The sequence below is a fragment of the Medicago sativa genome, chromosome 1 (assembly GCF_051527215.1).
Source record: "Medicago sativa cultivar Bolivia chromosome 1, Bolivia_mono, whole genome shotgun sequence".
Taxonomy (NCBI): Eukaryota; Viridiplantae; Streptophyta; class Magnoliopsida; order Fabales; family Fabaceae; genus Medicago; species Medicago sativa.
Window position 1 is genome coordinate 79,925,061 of NC_140749.1, and position 16,572 is coordinate 79,941,632.

General features: G+C 31.8%; 1 protein-coding gene across 1 annotated transcript; it reads right to left on the reverse strand.

Moving 5' to 3' along the window:
• Positions 1-4,767: 4,767 nt before the first annotated feature.
• On the reverse strand, positions 4,768-7,005 carry LOC146957926 (transcription factor HHO2-like). Its single transcript, XM_085739602.1, has 5 exons — positions 6,663-7,005; positions 6,255-6,541; positions 5,813-6,116; positions 5,618-5,694; positions 4,768-5,372 (listed from the first exon to the last, which is right to left on the reverse strand). Exons 1-5 carry the CDS (start codon positions 6,775-6,777, stop codon positions 5,019-5,021), a joined length of 1,137 nt encoding a protein of 378 aa, XP_085595728.1. The 5' UTR covers positions 6,778-7,005; the 3' UTR covers positions 4,768-5,018.
• Positions 7,006-16,572: the final 9,567 nt, after the last annotated feature.

Here is a 16,572-nt window from a genome sequence, read left to right on the forward strand (position 1 = left end):
TTAGCAACTATAAACTCTAATAATATCATTGACGTGTCATTATGGAAACTCGAAAAATCACCACATTAAACTAAAAACAATCACATACAAAAATTTGACATCAAATTTTTGTCACGCTAGACTAAAAAAGTTTAGGCAAATTGATTTTGCCGCTCATCAAAACCATAACAGATCTCAAAACTTAAAAAATATTCACAGATACTTAAAAATCACACACTAAAGAGATCATCACACCAACGTGATATGATAATCCTTTCACATAAGATAAGATGATAATGTTAAATTTTATTTTTGGTTACTGATAATGTTAAAAATTGAGAGAATATTCTAGCACATGTACCGAGATGATTTTTAAAATAAAAATGACCCCTTCTTCATCTTGGAATATTCTGATGAGGACCATATATATTGATTGCCATTGGCTGACTTTGACGACAACGCTCTTGCATATGCGTGCGTGTGCGTCTTTTCTTTTTTCATTTTTAATTATGCGTCATAAGCTAGTAGTACTATTTTTATTTTATTTTTTGTATTTTTACATGCATTAAAAACAACATATAACGTTCTACCAAAAAGTAATAATATAACGTCTTATAAATAAATATTTCATTTGTCAAAAATAAAATAAAAAAAAGGGTTAATTAAGTAAATGGTCCCTGTAAATATTCAAAATTTTGTTTTTAGTCCCTATAAAATAAAATCACACTTTTTAGTCCTTATAAAATTTTCCATCAGCATTTTTAGTACCTATAAAATTTTTCCATTAGCATTTTTAGTCCCTATAAAAAATTTCCATCAACATTTTTGGTCTCTAAAATGCTTAAGGAAAATGTCACAGTGACTAAAATGTGTGATTTTATTTTATAAGGACTAAAAACAAAACTGTGAATATTTATAGGGACTAAAAACTTAATTAACCCTTTAAAAAATAATAATAATAATAAAGTTCGAATAACAAAAGGTGGTAAGGATTTTTTTTTAAGAAGGTTTAAGGACATTTGATATGTTGTGATATGAATTCAAATGCGTGATTTTTTTTTTTATTAATAGTTAGTGTGTGATTTTTATGAATAGATGTTCTTAGAATGCTTCAACCTTCCAACAATAATTTACGTATTTGAAGAAGAAAATTTATCATAAAACAACAATCACTTACAATTTTAATGTGATATTAATTATATATATTTTTTACAATAGAACTATCATTTTAAAAACTACGTTCATTCTTCTTGTAAAAAAAACTACGATCATTCTTGTAAAAAAAACTACGTTCATTACGTATTTGGATGCATCAAATTTAAATTACAACTTATTCAAGAATACAAGTTAAAAAGAATGTGTTAGAGAAAGTGTTGATAACATTTTTCTTATTAGGTACTGTGTTACACATATGTACGCATTATATATGATTGAACAAAGTGATCTATTTGTCAGAGTGGGATCAAGTAATTGTAAATTTGTAAGATTGTGTTTTGGGATGATCGGACTTTATTAATACTAAAAATTGACTTTAACTAACTGTTGGAACATGTGTGGAAATTGAGTAAAAAAGACTAAACACAAATTCCCATGTTGGGTAGAACTAGTGTTGTGTGAATTGAAAAAAGTGGAAGTCCCACATCGGATGGAACACACACATTAGTAGTGTTTACATAGTGGGGGTGTACCTCTAATTAATGGGGGTACATAAGCACTAGAGAAAAATATATATTGATATATATTTTATTATTTGGAAATGATAAATTAAATAATTAATTTAATCATTATTAGAAAGTGCTTTCTTAGTCCCCAAGTTTTGCTAAAATATTTTTGTACTAAATATAATATATTTTGGTACTCAATTAAGATATTTTTGTACTAGATCTAATATGTGAATTACTTAATCACAAAGTAATATGTTACTTGTTCCCAAAGTTTCTCATATTACTTGTTCCCAAAGTTTCTCACTTATTAGTTGTGAGTTTTCCCTATAAATAGAGAACTCACATAGTGCATTCCACACACCGAAAAGAATTTCATTGAGTTGTCGGGAATTCTTTTCTTCTCTTCTCCCTTCGACTTGTGTTAACAAGTTTCTTCTACTTCTACTCCTTTCTGTCCCTTTCGGTATCAAATAGAGCGGTTACGTACCGTATCGAGTGGCTTCGATCAATCGATTGAACCATATTTTAAGAGTGTACTTAAGACCATAGTCCCTTCTTCGGTTTAATGTCCCTTCGGAATTAAGAGTGGTCTTAAGTTCATAGTCCCTTCGGAATATAGAGTACTATTAAGATCATAGTCCCTTTTCGTAATACTAATGTCCCGTCGGAATTAAGAATGATCTTAACAGTATATAAATTATTTCAATAATTTTCTATTTAATGAGAAATGGTGGTATCACCATATTTGAGTGGTCGTAGTGCCATATTGATGTTTTGGAGAAGTTAAAGTTAGAATGGTGGTAACATCATATTTGAGTGGTCTCAGCACCATAATAGAATGGTAATAAAACCATATTAATTTGAGTGGTTTCAATATTAAAGAGTGGTCTTAGTACCATATTTGAAGGTGTAATTCTCGAACGATTAACTACAGTGCAGTAGTTAATCGAACAGTTGTAGCTGGGCTTGTTTTATCCTGGAGGCGGCGTGGTTGATAGTCTACCTTGCACAATTTTGGGTAGTGCCACGAAACGTCTTAAAGAGAGCGACCTGGTCGTGACTCAACCTAGTAACAACTTCGGTAGATAATAGAATTTGGAAAATCCAAATACAACAGTTTGGAAATCCAAAAACAACACTAACTGATTAGCTTAATTAATTCGAGAGGGAAGTACTATTGTTGAGTATGCATACCAAACTCTACAAGAAAAAAAAGTATCCATACCAAACTTGTAATATAATTTGAAAAGTTGGCTGGTTGATGATTTTGACCATGTGAAAGTGCATGTATATCTCTTACTTAAATTAAGGCCCTCATTTTGCATAAAGTAATGTACCGTGTAGCTAGGGTGATTGAAGAGGCAATGCAAAGGGTGTTTGAAATTTAAAAAGAGAAAAGAGGTGAGGGCAAAGAAACTATATTGATGAGGCAAACAATCATAAACACCCTCATAAACAAGATTCTAGTGATTACCATGGATCACTCCCACTTGACTTCCGATTTTCAAATGAATTTTTTTTTTGGGTGATACCAGGTAGTCTCCATGCGCGCAACTGCGGAGACCAATCATTCAAATCTTGTGGGACATAAATGGACGACAAACTCTTTTTAAGAGTTTTTAACGTTGTTGTATGTTCAAGACTGGATTCGGATCCAAAACCTTGGTTAAACCACTGACTTGTTGTGATAAAAATTTAGGCATTTTTTAATATTTTAGTCGATATTTTAAAGATAAAACCCGACATTATATTAATCATCTGTAATTAGTTCATGTTTAGAACAAACAAATTGGTAAGAATATTTTAATATTACAATAGTTTTTGGCTTATTTAAAAAAAAATGTTTATATTATTTTACAATTTGAATTACTTTTAAATATTGTGCATAAGCAAAAGTTGTTTTGACAAAAGGTGTGTAGTTTGATGAGGAATCAACTTAAGAAGATTCCATCCAATCCAATAAAGAATCCTGCTGTTCAAATGACTCAAATATGTCTACATAATCTTGAAGTCAATCTCTCAACAAAAAAACAAAAGAAGAAAAGAAAGCAACAAGGACAATTATAGCAAAAACCTAATCTTTTAGTGGGATCTTTTATATAATTCACCATTGGCTTATGGTCATTGTCCCAATTAATTTCGTATGTTTGATAGAGCTTTTTGAAACCTACAATATTGTAATTCACAGTAGCTGAAAATGGCATTTTCACAAGTGACATATGTCTGCATCTTCTTTGTCCTATTATTGGTAATGTTCATTGCATATTCTAGGGGATATTCTTAGATACTTCTTGTGAATCACCGTGCAACTGTTATAATATTCCCCCATTAACTCAATCAAACTCATTCCAATCTCAAACAACCAAGATGTTGCAGGTGAACCATTCAATGAATGCACATTATACCAATTACTAACCAACAAATAGTGTGGTTATTAGTTCTGGTCATGCTCAAGGCCAAGGAGCAATACATATAATTGAGTTAGAACAGTAATATAATCAAAATTCAGTTTTGAGTGATTTGTACCTTGATAGGATAAATCTTAGGGTTTACAACTTCAATAAATTGTTCATAAATCATGTGAATTATGACTTAAATTTAAATATGTTTTTCGTCCCAATAAATGTAAAATAGAAGATATTATAACTTTAGTCGCTTCATTTTTTTTTTAATCTCTGGTATGTGACAAGGAGAAATATAAATTGTATCCTACTAAATTAATGTTACACAGTCATTGACGAAGATGGTGATATGGATTAATATTGCACCTCAACCCTAACTTCATCTCCCATTTCCAATCTCTTCACCTGACCTGACTTGCACCTCCACGGCTCCAACCCTTTTCCCCGGCCTCCCTCTTTTCCTTGCATGCAATGACCAAATTATGGTAATCCACTTGGTCTATGTTCGGTTTAGCTAGTGAATTTGACAAAATCACATTGTACAACTTTGGATTTGACAAAATTTCATTTTGGAACTTCTAACGAATTCATTGTACTACCGATTATATCGTCAAACTCATTGTGACTTCAACACACACTTATTAGGATGGATCAACACAGAAGCCACCTCTTGATAGGTTGGACCAATTAAGAATTTAAGACATGTTGAAAATGCTTCCAAATTAAAAAATTGAAATTTCATTTCATCTTGTTCTAAAGAGATAACATGGTAGTATCCATCTAAAAAAGGTGTGACTTATTCAACATCAAAACTGTCACTTGCTGAGTATTTTAACTCTATAATTTAAATCACATACAACATAAATGAGGAAATAACATTATACAACAAAAAGGTCAAAAGAAAAATATATCAAAGAACTTTCTACAGCAATTTAGTAACAGAACTTTTACATGTTTATTAAAAAATTAAAACTCAATAACCAGGGGAAGTATTGGTAGTAGTATGTGTAGAGGATGAAGATGTAGGTGAATTTGAATGAACAGCACCTTCACTGTTATTACCCCTTTCATCTGAGATTGAATGCTCAAACCTCTTGAACTCTGGTTTATTAATTGTAGCAACTTGAGGATGTGTGGCTACTGGTGCATAGATTCCAGAAGGTGCAACCACTTTTGTCATTTCCCCTGTTGTTGTTGATGAAGCTACCCCACCATACTCTTGTTGTTGGACAAAAATGTTGCCTACAAGGACAAAAGGTGCTGCTGTTTGTGAATTGGCACTTTCGTTATTTGTTGAACTTGGTCTTCTAGTATGCAACCGGTATTTCTGTGCAAAACAGAAAAAAAAAAATTGATTTTAATTGAGGATATTAAACTGTTAGTGTAACTTCTGTAACAACAAAAACTATCACTCGTTTGTTTTGAAATCCTATGCAATTGAAAGGGACTAAAACAAGATGAAACAGTTAAAACTAAAAGATTCAACTAGATAATAGAAATCACAAAATCAAAACAAATACTCAGATGAAAATTGACAACAAAAGAGTTGGGAAGAAGAACATATCTACAAACCTGTAAATGGCTTTTGACTTCATCATTTGTGAGGCCATCAACATTCATTACCTCTCTGATTTGCTTTGGTGTGGCACCTATAGAACAGAAGCAAAAAACACATTAAACATTTATTCTATTTGCAGTTAATTAATTACATTAACAACATGAATACATAACAATCAGAACTTGATGTATATATATTAAGATACTCACAATCTGCACCACCAAGTTGCTGAAGCGCCTTCAAGAATCGCTTGTGCAACTCCTGCGACCAGCACCGTCGCTGCTTTCTCTTTTCCTCTTTCTCGTCTCTTTTGATGTCTCCAACATTGTTACTGGTGACATTAGCCGCATTAGAACTCACGGCAGCTACACCGGTCGAAGAGGGTTGTCCTTTACTTAACAATTCACTTGTCTTGTTGTTAACTCTATCTTCTTTATGGAATGGATGAAAAGCACCACCACCACTTCCATTTCTCTTCAATTCCAACACAGGCACTGTTTTCTTAGTAACATCCTAAACAATTTTTCACAAAAACAAAACAAGGTCAATTACTTATAATTCATTGTTTGTTCCCTTTAGTTTAACAAAAAGTAAAAAAACTAAAACAACAATCAACAATAATTGAAAAATAAGCTATGAGTTTATTATTACCTCTTCAGATGAAGGATCTGAATTCCATAACTGAACAGATCTAAGCCAGTCAGATTTCTTCTTATTATCTAATGAAAGTTTTTGTTGCTTGTGATGAAAATGTTGATCATAATCTTCTACATCATCAAACACTTCATGAGAATAAGAAGAAGCCCTTTTCTTAATTGGAATAAACTCTTCTAAAACAGGTCCATCTGTTGATGTTGTCTGTTCAGAACACTCAGATTGTCCATTCAAATTATACTCAGTTGTTGTTCCAGACAATTGTTGTCGACAAGCTTCAATAGCTAATAATCAACCAAAAACATCCAAAATTATTTTTCAAAAATAAAACAAACCCAGATAAAAAAAATACAAACTTTAACTCATAATCATATATAAAAAAAAACAAAAAGGGTATGTACGTACCTTGTGTAACGAGTTCTAACGAAAGAGGAAGTTCTTTAGGAAAGACTTGAATCTTACGTCGTTCTTGTTCTAATGCTTGGATATAATCAGAGAAACCCATTTTGAAACGCTGCATTGTGAAGGCAAAAATGGTTTATGTAAGAAGAGGAATAATCGATTCTGAAGAGAATGGCGTTTTGTGGAAGCAAGAGAGAGAGAGAGAGTGGGGATATCGATGAAGAAAGAATATGGGATCTGAAGAAGAATCAAAAATTGGAATAAGAAAAATAAAAAAAAAATAAAAGAAAGAAAAAGAATGAAGGAGAAACAAAGAAGGGAAAATGAGACAGTTCGCGAAGAACTCGGGAAAATATCGGGGGCGGGGCGTCGCGTATAAAACTAGAAGAATCTTTGATGCATTTTATATTCTTTATTCCATCTTTGTTTTTTTCTGTTTTTTTTTTTTTTCATGTGGAGTGAAACAGAAATATACTAGTAGTACTTTTTTATTTTCTCCTAATTTTGGATAAGAATGTGAAATAAAACCTCTACACTTTCGTTTGGTTAAGAAATAGTCGGTAGGTTTTTTTTTCTAATAAAGAAGATGTTAAATATGTTTTTCATTTTGTAAGTATTTTTTTTTAATTTTCGTAGAAGAATTTTCACTTTTAATTTTTGAAAAGTTTTTCATCGTCAATCTTAATTATTGTTTTTAAATCAACTTTTTATTTTATTATATTAGTTTTTAAAATATATTTTATTCTTTCTTTATATTTGGTCCCTTCATAAAATTTATACTAGCTTCGCCGTTGTATAGAATTCTCCTTTGCAAAAGTATAACATTTTAACAAAAGATGAATTTTTATATTTTTTTACACAGTAAAATTCATTTAATTATTTTTTTAGGGAATTGGATCAATTTTTTTTTAAAAAAATTACTTTCTTTTACATGTTCTTATAATATTTTAAATATTTCAGCAAAAATGCATTTAAAAATTTGAAGGGTACATATAATCTGACTTAAAATTATGATTAAAAGTGCAAATGGAAAAACTTTTAGAGAAAAAAAATCAAACAACTTATTTTTAGAGACTAAAACAAAAAGTTTGAATAACTATAAGGATAAAAAAAAACATATTTAATAATAATAATAATAATAATAATAATAATAATAATAATAAGTAGGGAAAAGAATAAATAAACTTTCCAGTAACCTCTATATTATCACTAAATTATCGCAATGGGCAAAGGTTTCTTCGAATTTGAATTCTTAACTATTGAGGAAATGTGCTCCATTTGGTCGATGGGTTTCTGGAATCTCAAATTTGGTATCCTTCGCTTGTCGCAATGGGTTCTTGTTCCTGACTTCTACCACAACGCTCAGAAACAATCTAATGCCCGGGTTCGGATTCGTTTCTCTGATCTCCCTCGGAAATATTTTGAGAGAAAAAACTTTAATTGAAATTGCTTGTGTTGTTGGTATGCGCTTTAGATGAACCTATTAGACATAGAGTATTTGGTCATTATGCAAGGCTGCTTGTTGATTTATCAAAACCTCTTTGTAACTATATTTTAGTCGAGAGGGAAGGGTTTGCATTTCATGTTGGTGTTGTCTATGAAAAACATCCTGAATATTGTAATAATTGTGTCATTACATATCTCAATGTAACAAGTTAAAACATGAAAAAATGGTTGCAAGTAATAAGGAGGATAAACCCAAAGCACAAGAGGTTGTGATAACAGAAAAATTCACTAATCAGGATGAGAAAAACTCTACAATTGTTGTTGCCCATTTGCCTTCTTCAGTAACAAATGCAAAATTTTTAGATACAAACGTCGATAGTTTTGCCACTAATGATCATGATGTTGATCTCATTCCCATTGTGGAGTTAGATGGCAACACCTTTTACCAAAATCCCCATCAGATCAAGGAAAAATAGTTAACAATCGTGATGAAGCATCTGCTGCAAACTCAATCGACACTTTCTTTCGAGAAGAGTTAAACGAGAAAGTGGTACCGATAAATCATGCTCAAGGGGATCATGGTAGGTTCATAGTGGTGACAAACTCTAACTTGTCAAATTTGAGTGAAAATGGCATTCATGACATGCAAGTTTTAGAGCTTGTTCCTACTGTGGCCCAACAAACTGTGGATTTTCTAAGGGATTCATGGGCTAACATGGGTCAGAAGGAAAATATTGTTAATTTAGACACAAATGAAAAATTTCAGTTGGTGGCTCCAAAGAAAAAGAAGAACAAGTTAAAGCAACACTCTAAGACTAGCAAAGGGTTTAAGGTCGGAGCTTCCAGTCGTTCGCCTCGCTAGTAATTTGGTTTAATGTTGCTCCTCTATCTTCTTGTTGTTTTATTTGTTTTGGTTTTGTCTTTTTCTTCTTTTATTCTCGAGAGTTTTTGTTTATACCCCCCCCCCCCCTCTCTTTTGTTCTTTTATTTCTATTTATATATTTCAAGATGTTGCAGTTGGAGATCCCTCTGCACCCTTTCTTTTGCTTAAAAAAATATCACTAAATTATCATTTTCTCTCCCTGTGAGCTTAACTCACTTGGTAAGGAATAATGCATAATACATGCAGGAGCCGAGGTTCGAACCCTGGACACCTTGTCTATTCACCTTCAAGGTGAATTTCTCTAACCGCTGAACTACTTGTAAAAAAAGTACTTTATCACTTTCTCTTTTACTCCCTGAATTATATAAATATAATAAATAGTTTATACTTGAATTTTTTTCTATGTTCAAAATGACTAAGAAATTAATTTGATAGATTAATAATAATAATAAGTTAATGACCGTTTATTTGGAAAAGGAAGAAGATTGTAAGATATCCTGAAAATTTTAAAACGTTTTCCTCATTCATATATAGTGGATAGTAAAATGAAAGGGTATATGTCCATAAGTCCTAGCTCTGCTCTCGTTGGCAAAAATGCCAAAATTGCAAGAGCAGACATCATATTGGGGTTCAAACCCCGGTCCTCTACTCATGTGAGTGTTAGATTCAGTTATTTGTCATTTCTTCTATCTATGATCTATAAAAAAGATAAAAAAAAATAAAAGGGTTTATTACTACCACGTCTAGTATGCTAAGATCTCTAAAACGCCATGTGATGAGATGGAAAAAATTCCTTGATTAAAATCAATAGTTGATTTATCACTTTATACCAATAATATTAATTTTTTTGTCAAATAGTACAATAATTAGAAATTCAATTCACTTTTAAAGTGAATAATGAAGAATTTGAGATTCGAACCGTTGCACTTGCATTTATTATTCGTCGTTCTTACTAATAAGTTTGAATTTTAAACGAGCTCACAAAATCTGACTATGATGAATAGTCGGTAAAAGCTAACTAACCATCAATGTCGACATGTGTATGAGTTCAATATGAAAGAGAGGGTTGTATAAAAATTGTAACAAAATAGTTGTATAAATATCATATATCATAATAAAACTCAAATAAATAAACGTATTTCTTTTTTTTTTGGTAGATAGACGAAATGACAAAGTCATTATAAACTCACACACACAAGTGGAGGTACCGGGGTTCGAACCCCGGTCATGGCATCCGGCCTAACAATTTCGGCATTTGCTAGTTGAGCTAGGACTTGTGGATATAAACGTATTTCTTTTCTGAGGAAAATAAATTATATTTTTTTGTATTATTGAATCTACACAATTGTACGATTTGTTTTTTTTTTTAAGTGTTTGATTCTGTAACTAAAAAAGGGTCATTTTGATTCGCATTTTCATCGTGCGTTAGCAATGACGTCACCTTTTCTATCCGTTCGGGTCACCTTCGTTGGATAAGATCATGAATTCTTATCTTTTTATTCTTTTCTGACAATCTCTCTTTTTTGATGTTTTTAACAAAACTACTTCATCTTATAAATGAATTCTAAAATTGGGTTTTCATTTTTTTGACAAAAAATTAAAATTGGGTTTTCATAATTAGCATGCTATAACACAAAAAAAATACTTTTAAAAATGCTCTCAGATAACTAACTTGAGTTTCTTTGATTGTGCTGAATTGATATTTTAGAGTGTTTTTTTTTTCAGAGTCTTATATTCAATTTTTCGATGTCGATTTTAATAGACTAATTTGACTTATTCAAAGAAAATTTAAATTATTAATCAGTCTATATTTAACTCACAACCAAACTATACTTACCTTAAATCTTTCAATTTTCCAACATTCATTCAAATGCTCTTAAATTTCAACATTTATAATTTTATTCTTTTAGCTTTCATTGTGGTGATAGAATAACAGAAAATTAATAAACACATGTGCATCAAATGTAAAATAGTTTCATTCTGATATTAATTATTTTGTCAAAAAGATTATCATTAATTTAAAATTACGAATACTATATTTTCATTTGATACATATAGTAGTTAACTAGTTATATAGTAGTTGTAAAATTCATTTACACTTCCGCTAAATAAAATTAAGAAAAATGTTAATTTCACTATCATATGCTTACTATATATGTGTGTGTGTGTGATGATATATTAGCGATAAAAATAGATACTAAAATTTCTTTATAGAGAATTTTTGATACATTTTATCTACGTTCAAGTTGAACTTTAAGATTATCAAAGCCCTTCTTTCTTTTTTTTTTTTTATAAAAGATTGCCGAGTCATTTTTGTTTAACGAGAGGATTGAGAAAATAAGATTTTAATGAATGTTAGAAAATGATGAAGGTTGAAATATCATTGTTGAAACATAAACAACATAGCTATATTATATATGATTGGAAGAATAAATAAAAGGATATGCATGGAAGATACTTGGGAAGTCTCTATCCCAAAGGAAAGGGAATACAAATCCGAATCTGAATGACAAGATGTCAAACATTACACGCGATTCTTATGCCGCGTAATGTGAATGGATTGAATCTATGTTGCCTTTTCGTGCTTTCCAAAGGCCAACGTCCAAACCTCACTGCCAACCATATTTCACATTTTTTTCTTCTTCAAAGTGTATCCTTCATATTGCAATTTTCACAGCTGGATCATAAGCGCGTGACTATATATCCATTTTTTTTTATCACTGTTTACATATAACTTTCATATTAGTGGAATTTGATTAGTAAGAGATTACAACAATCAAGCGAGGGAGCTCCTAAGTCGAGTGAAGGATAGGTGATGTCAAAACAATTAAGGGAAGAAAGTTGATTCTTTCGCAAGGTTACTAACTCTGAACGTGGGTTGTTAGAGACTCAAAACCGAGTCAAAGACGTAGTGAGATTGGATCATGATGCATCACCCACAATTTGTTGTTCTCAACGCCAATAATCGTAATGTGGGATTAGGGTATGGACACCATCGATAGTGGGGGCTGTGCATAAGGAGATAGTGTCAACAAATCATGTCGAGGTGAAGATAACAAAGCCGAATGCGGGACGCCACGATCCCACTAACATGGGAGTTATCACAGACACCCGTGAAAATTATCCTAATATGGGTTACACATTGTAGGCCACATTGTTTGGCTAATCGACAATATACCGCTATAAATATTATTTTCATATGTTGTAATTAAAATATCCAATCAATAAAACAAACTTATTTTCGCAAGTCTTCCCTTTATTTATATGCTTTTATTTATCTATTTCTTATTGTAGCTAAAAAACACAAAAAAACAATTGTACTTAACGCTTTATTAGAAAAGTTAGGGAATACACAACTGAGGGACAAAGTTCTTCAGCATGAATCGCTTAAAACAAGGAAATCACAGTTGGAAAATCTCAGTCGATCTTAGCTAAATGTAGCTTCCATCAACAACCACTTACACTAGACTTAATTGTAGTATATATCATTTGTTTTAGATTGAATTTTTAGGTTGGACCAAGCTCAATACGACATCCACTAGGCTATATAAGCATCTTATTATGATCTATCAATGTACGCTCCTTTCCAACCTTACAACCCATAACAAGCTTTTACCGACTTAAGTGTGTTTACACCTAAAAGTAATTATTCTATTAGCCAAAATCGAAAGATAATTGATTTAAGGATATATGATTTTCCCCTCAACTGATGGAAGGTTAATCAAACGTTTTATGTTTATAGTGTCACTAACCGCAGATAGTGATGATTAAGGAAACATATTTTAAGGGAGATTGTACATGTTGAACCTTATCAACGAATTATGTCAAGAAAAGGAAAGTTACAAGCCAAACGTGGGGAGCCACACACCCCTTCAATGAGGGAAAACTGATGAATTGCCCACGCAAATGGTTAAGCAATGCTAAATAGTGTAGGATATATATGTCGATTTTATAGTATGAATAGTTTTGTATATAAATACTCATATTGTATGATTTTCTAAACAAACAATAAATCAAACATAAAGCTTATTTACTCTATTTCATCCCTTTATATCTACAACTTTATCTTTATTGACATGCATTTCTTAGTTCATTAACAAAAATCCCTTAAAACACCATACTTAACGCGATATTATAGCAGTTAAGGAACCCATAACTGGAGTGTATTTATTTGAGGAAATAGAATCACAACTGAGGACTATCATCTGATACCTCGACTATATTTCTAGATCGACAAAAGTTTTCTAATGAAAGGGATTGAAGGGGAAATAAATTGAGATATATGTTCCTAGCTTTCAAAACTACTTAAAAAGGCGGTGACCTTATAGTCAGGAGAACTAATCGTTTAATTAGGTGGGAGGACTGAGGTTACAATTGGTTTAAGTGAAATCAGCAAGGAGTAATATAAATTGACCTATTGGAAGCCAAATTGGTTCACAAATCACAATGGCTAAACTCCTCCTTTACAATGCAATAATGACACCGTTCACACACAACTTCAATTATTTGTGTCACATCAACTTATTTCTAAATGATCAATCAATGATACAACACATGAGGCATTTGTTTACACATAAAAAAACTCATGTTAGTCAAACTCATTAAGTAGGAGTTTATAAAAGTTAGGCGAGGGAGTCCTTGGCCGAGTGAAGGACAAGCAATGTTGGGACAACCGAGTGAGGAAGCTGGTTCTTTCTGAAGGCCACTAACTCAGAAAGTGGGCTGTTGGAGGCTTAAAATTGGGTCAAAAAACAGTGGGACTAAACAATGACGCATAAATCATGATTTGCTTCCCTAAACACCAATAATTGCTCTGAGAAATGAGGGACTAGACACTATCAGTAGTGGGGCTGTGCATAAAGAAAACGTGTCGGCATATCATGCCGATGAGAGGAGAAAGAAGCCGAACGTGAGGGCGCCATGATCTCATATTAATCGCTTGAAGTAAGGGAATCATAGTCGATAAATCTCAACCGAGCTCGACTAAATTTAACTTCCGTTAACAAGTTAAGAAACAAAATGTTACAAAAAAAAAAAATCAATACCATCTTACAAAATCAAATTGGGCTTTTTGTACCCAAATTTTTTGATTAGGCTAATGATAGTTTATGTAGCTTTTATAACACTTAGTGCAGTATATTTTGAAAATTGCTTTTCTCCCATAAAAAACTGCACACTCGCATATAAACTGATGAAAATACCCCCCGCGTGACTTAAGTCACGTTGAACTCCAACGTGAGTTAACTCACGCTGGGTACTGGTATAGCAGCAGAACAACATTCAATGCCATTAACCAAGTCATTAATGACATGTAATCAATACACACTCATAATTGATTCAAATTACACCATTTTAACAACATAATCACGCATAATCGGTCCAAATTTCACAAATTCTTCGTTAATCACACAATCATACGTAAACGATCCAAATGTTGCGAGAAGAGCAATTTTTGTATATTTTTAACATAAAAAAACGTGTATGATACAAAACAAAGACAACCAACGGTCACGGGCTCAAGAAAATATAGCACACTTATGGCTTATACATTATGAAGGGATGATTGCTAAATAGACATCTCAAAATTACACACTTGACTAAAAAACCCGGTTCAAAGTTACGATTTGATTTGATTTTAAACATAAATATAGCCTATATGAAATTACGACCCGATCAAAAGTGAGATTGAGATGTCTATTGAGCAATTTTTTTTTGCCAATGCAACAATTATTTTGTAAGTGGTAAAAGCTTTATTTTGTCCCAACATTTCTATCAAATTTAATTGACTTTATTTTTTAAAAAAATTGGGAAATAGATTCTTTTATTAATTAATTAATAAAGTGATACTAATAACCATTTTAGAAATGTTTTTGATCAAAATTGAGCTTAATTCTCCTAAAAAAAATTGATTTCTTAAAATTACAACGTCGATCTCTATCACTAACAACCCACAGGCCTCAAATTTAATTGATTTAAATATATGCTCTATCTGATCACTATTATAAACAAATATTTTCTTTTCGAATTCATTAAATAACTAACGGATGCATTTTGACTATGTTGTAAACCATACATATCAATTATTCGATGAATCTAAAAAGAAATATTTACTTATAATTATAACTAAAGAGAGTATGTTACAAATTAATTATTTAAATATGTTTGTAATCCTACCGAACATGAAAACAAACATCACCTCTCAAAGAAAAAATTAAACCAAGTAAAAAAGATCAAGTACAAAAGTATCTCTTCGAACACCTTCACAAAAGATCCATCACTTATGTTATTGTATTGTTTTAAGCTGTTTAATTATTTTTGTACCTTTTTTAAATTTTTTTCCTATGTCATGGGCCATGGAAACCTACCAAAAATGAAACTTAAACACAGTCTAATGCTTTTCAGATTATACAATCCAAAAATATTTAGACAAATTCAGATTGTATAATCCGAAAACTCTTAGACTAGGTGGACTATGACGTTTCACCAAAGGTTTGGACGGTTTGTGGTGTGTTTAATGCATTTTTGATCAGTTGGACCATGGAAAACGTTTCCTTTGAATGTGGTTGTGGTCTAGGACTGATTTACAGCTATAAATAGGCATGCAATTTTAAAAATTTCATTCATATTTCACTTCCCATCTTTTCTTTCTTTTTCTTAAACATTTTTTAGTTTTTTAGGAGTGTTTATGGTGTCATGGTCATTGCTGACTGTTCATAGAATCCTTGCAATTTGTGTGCAGTTTATGTGTGGATTCTACGACGGTCAGCAGAGACCTTTGACAACAAATACAACACAAAAAATGAAGTACGTGAAGTTTCATATTTTAGAATCTGAAAAACCCTAACAATCTTGTTCGGATTCTAAAATCTGAACAAAATGTATTTTTGGAAAAATTATAGGGTGCGCTAGCATGACATAGGGTTGAAAAGTAAATCCCTATTTTTAATAGGCTTTGCTATTGGATAACCCAAATAATGATTGGGCTGAGCCTCTTAAGCCTGTTCCATTACAACACTAACTAGGGGTTTTTGAAAACACTTTCAACTTTTTGTTTTTTCAAAATTATTACGAATATTGCAACTAAATACATAGAAATGTGGGATGATGGTAGGTGGAACTTGCAAGGTCTTGCCACTATGATACCAACTGATATTGTTCATTATATTCATCAGCTTCCAGCTCCTAATAACTTGGATGTACGACTTCAAGATGTGTGGACTTGGAGGCATGCTAAGAAAGGTAAATATACTTGCTCGAGTGGATATCATTGGCTTCTTCAACAAAACAGAGATTAGAATGTGAATTGTAACATGAATTGGCTTTAGCGCCTTAAAGTACCAGCAAAACTCCAACACTTTCTATGGCTTTGTTTTCATAATGTTCTCCTTATTAATGCCCGTCGGCATCATTGCAACATGGTAGCTTCTCCAAGCTGCACCCGTTGCTCTTCACCCACATAGAATATTCTTCATTGTTTACGTGATTGTCCGCACTCTAGAGAGTTTTGGCTCCGCTTGAATATGGGGCGTTATAATAATTTTTTCTCTGAGTTTGATGTCAAGGTTTGGCTTCATAAGATGACAA

Bases quoted from the DNA above. Each gene is read 5' to 3' on its own strand.
- LOC146957926 (XM_085739602.1), bottom strand. From the start codon at position 6,777: ATGCAGCGTTTCAAAATGGGTTTCTCTGATTATATCCAAGCATTAGAA. The intron at 5,695-5,812 runs GTGAGTATCTTA...TCTGTTCTATAG, and splicing joins GCAACTTGGTGGTGCAGATT to GTGCCACACCAAAGCAAATC. The intron at 5,373-5,617 runs GTTTGTAGATAT...TGTTTTGCACAG, and splicing joins AAGTCAAAAGCCATTTACAG to AAATACCGGTTGCATACTAG.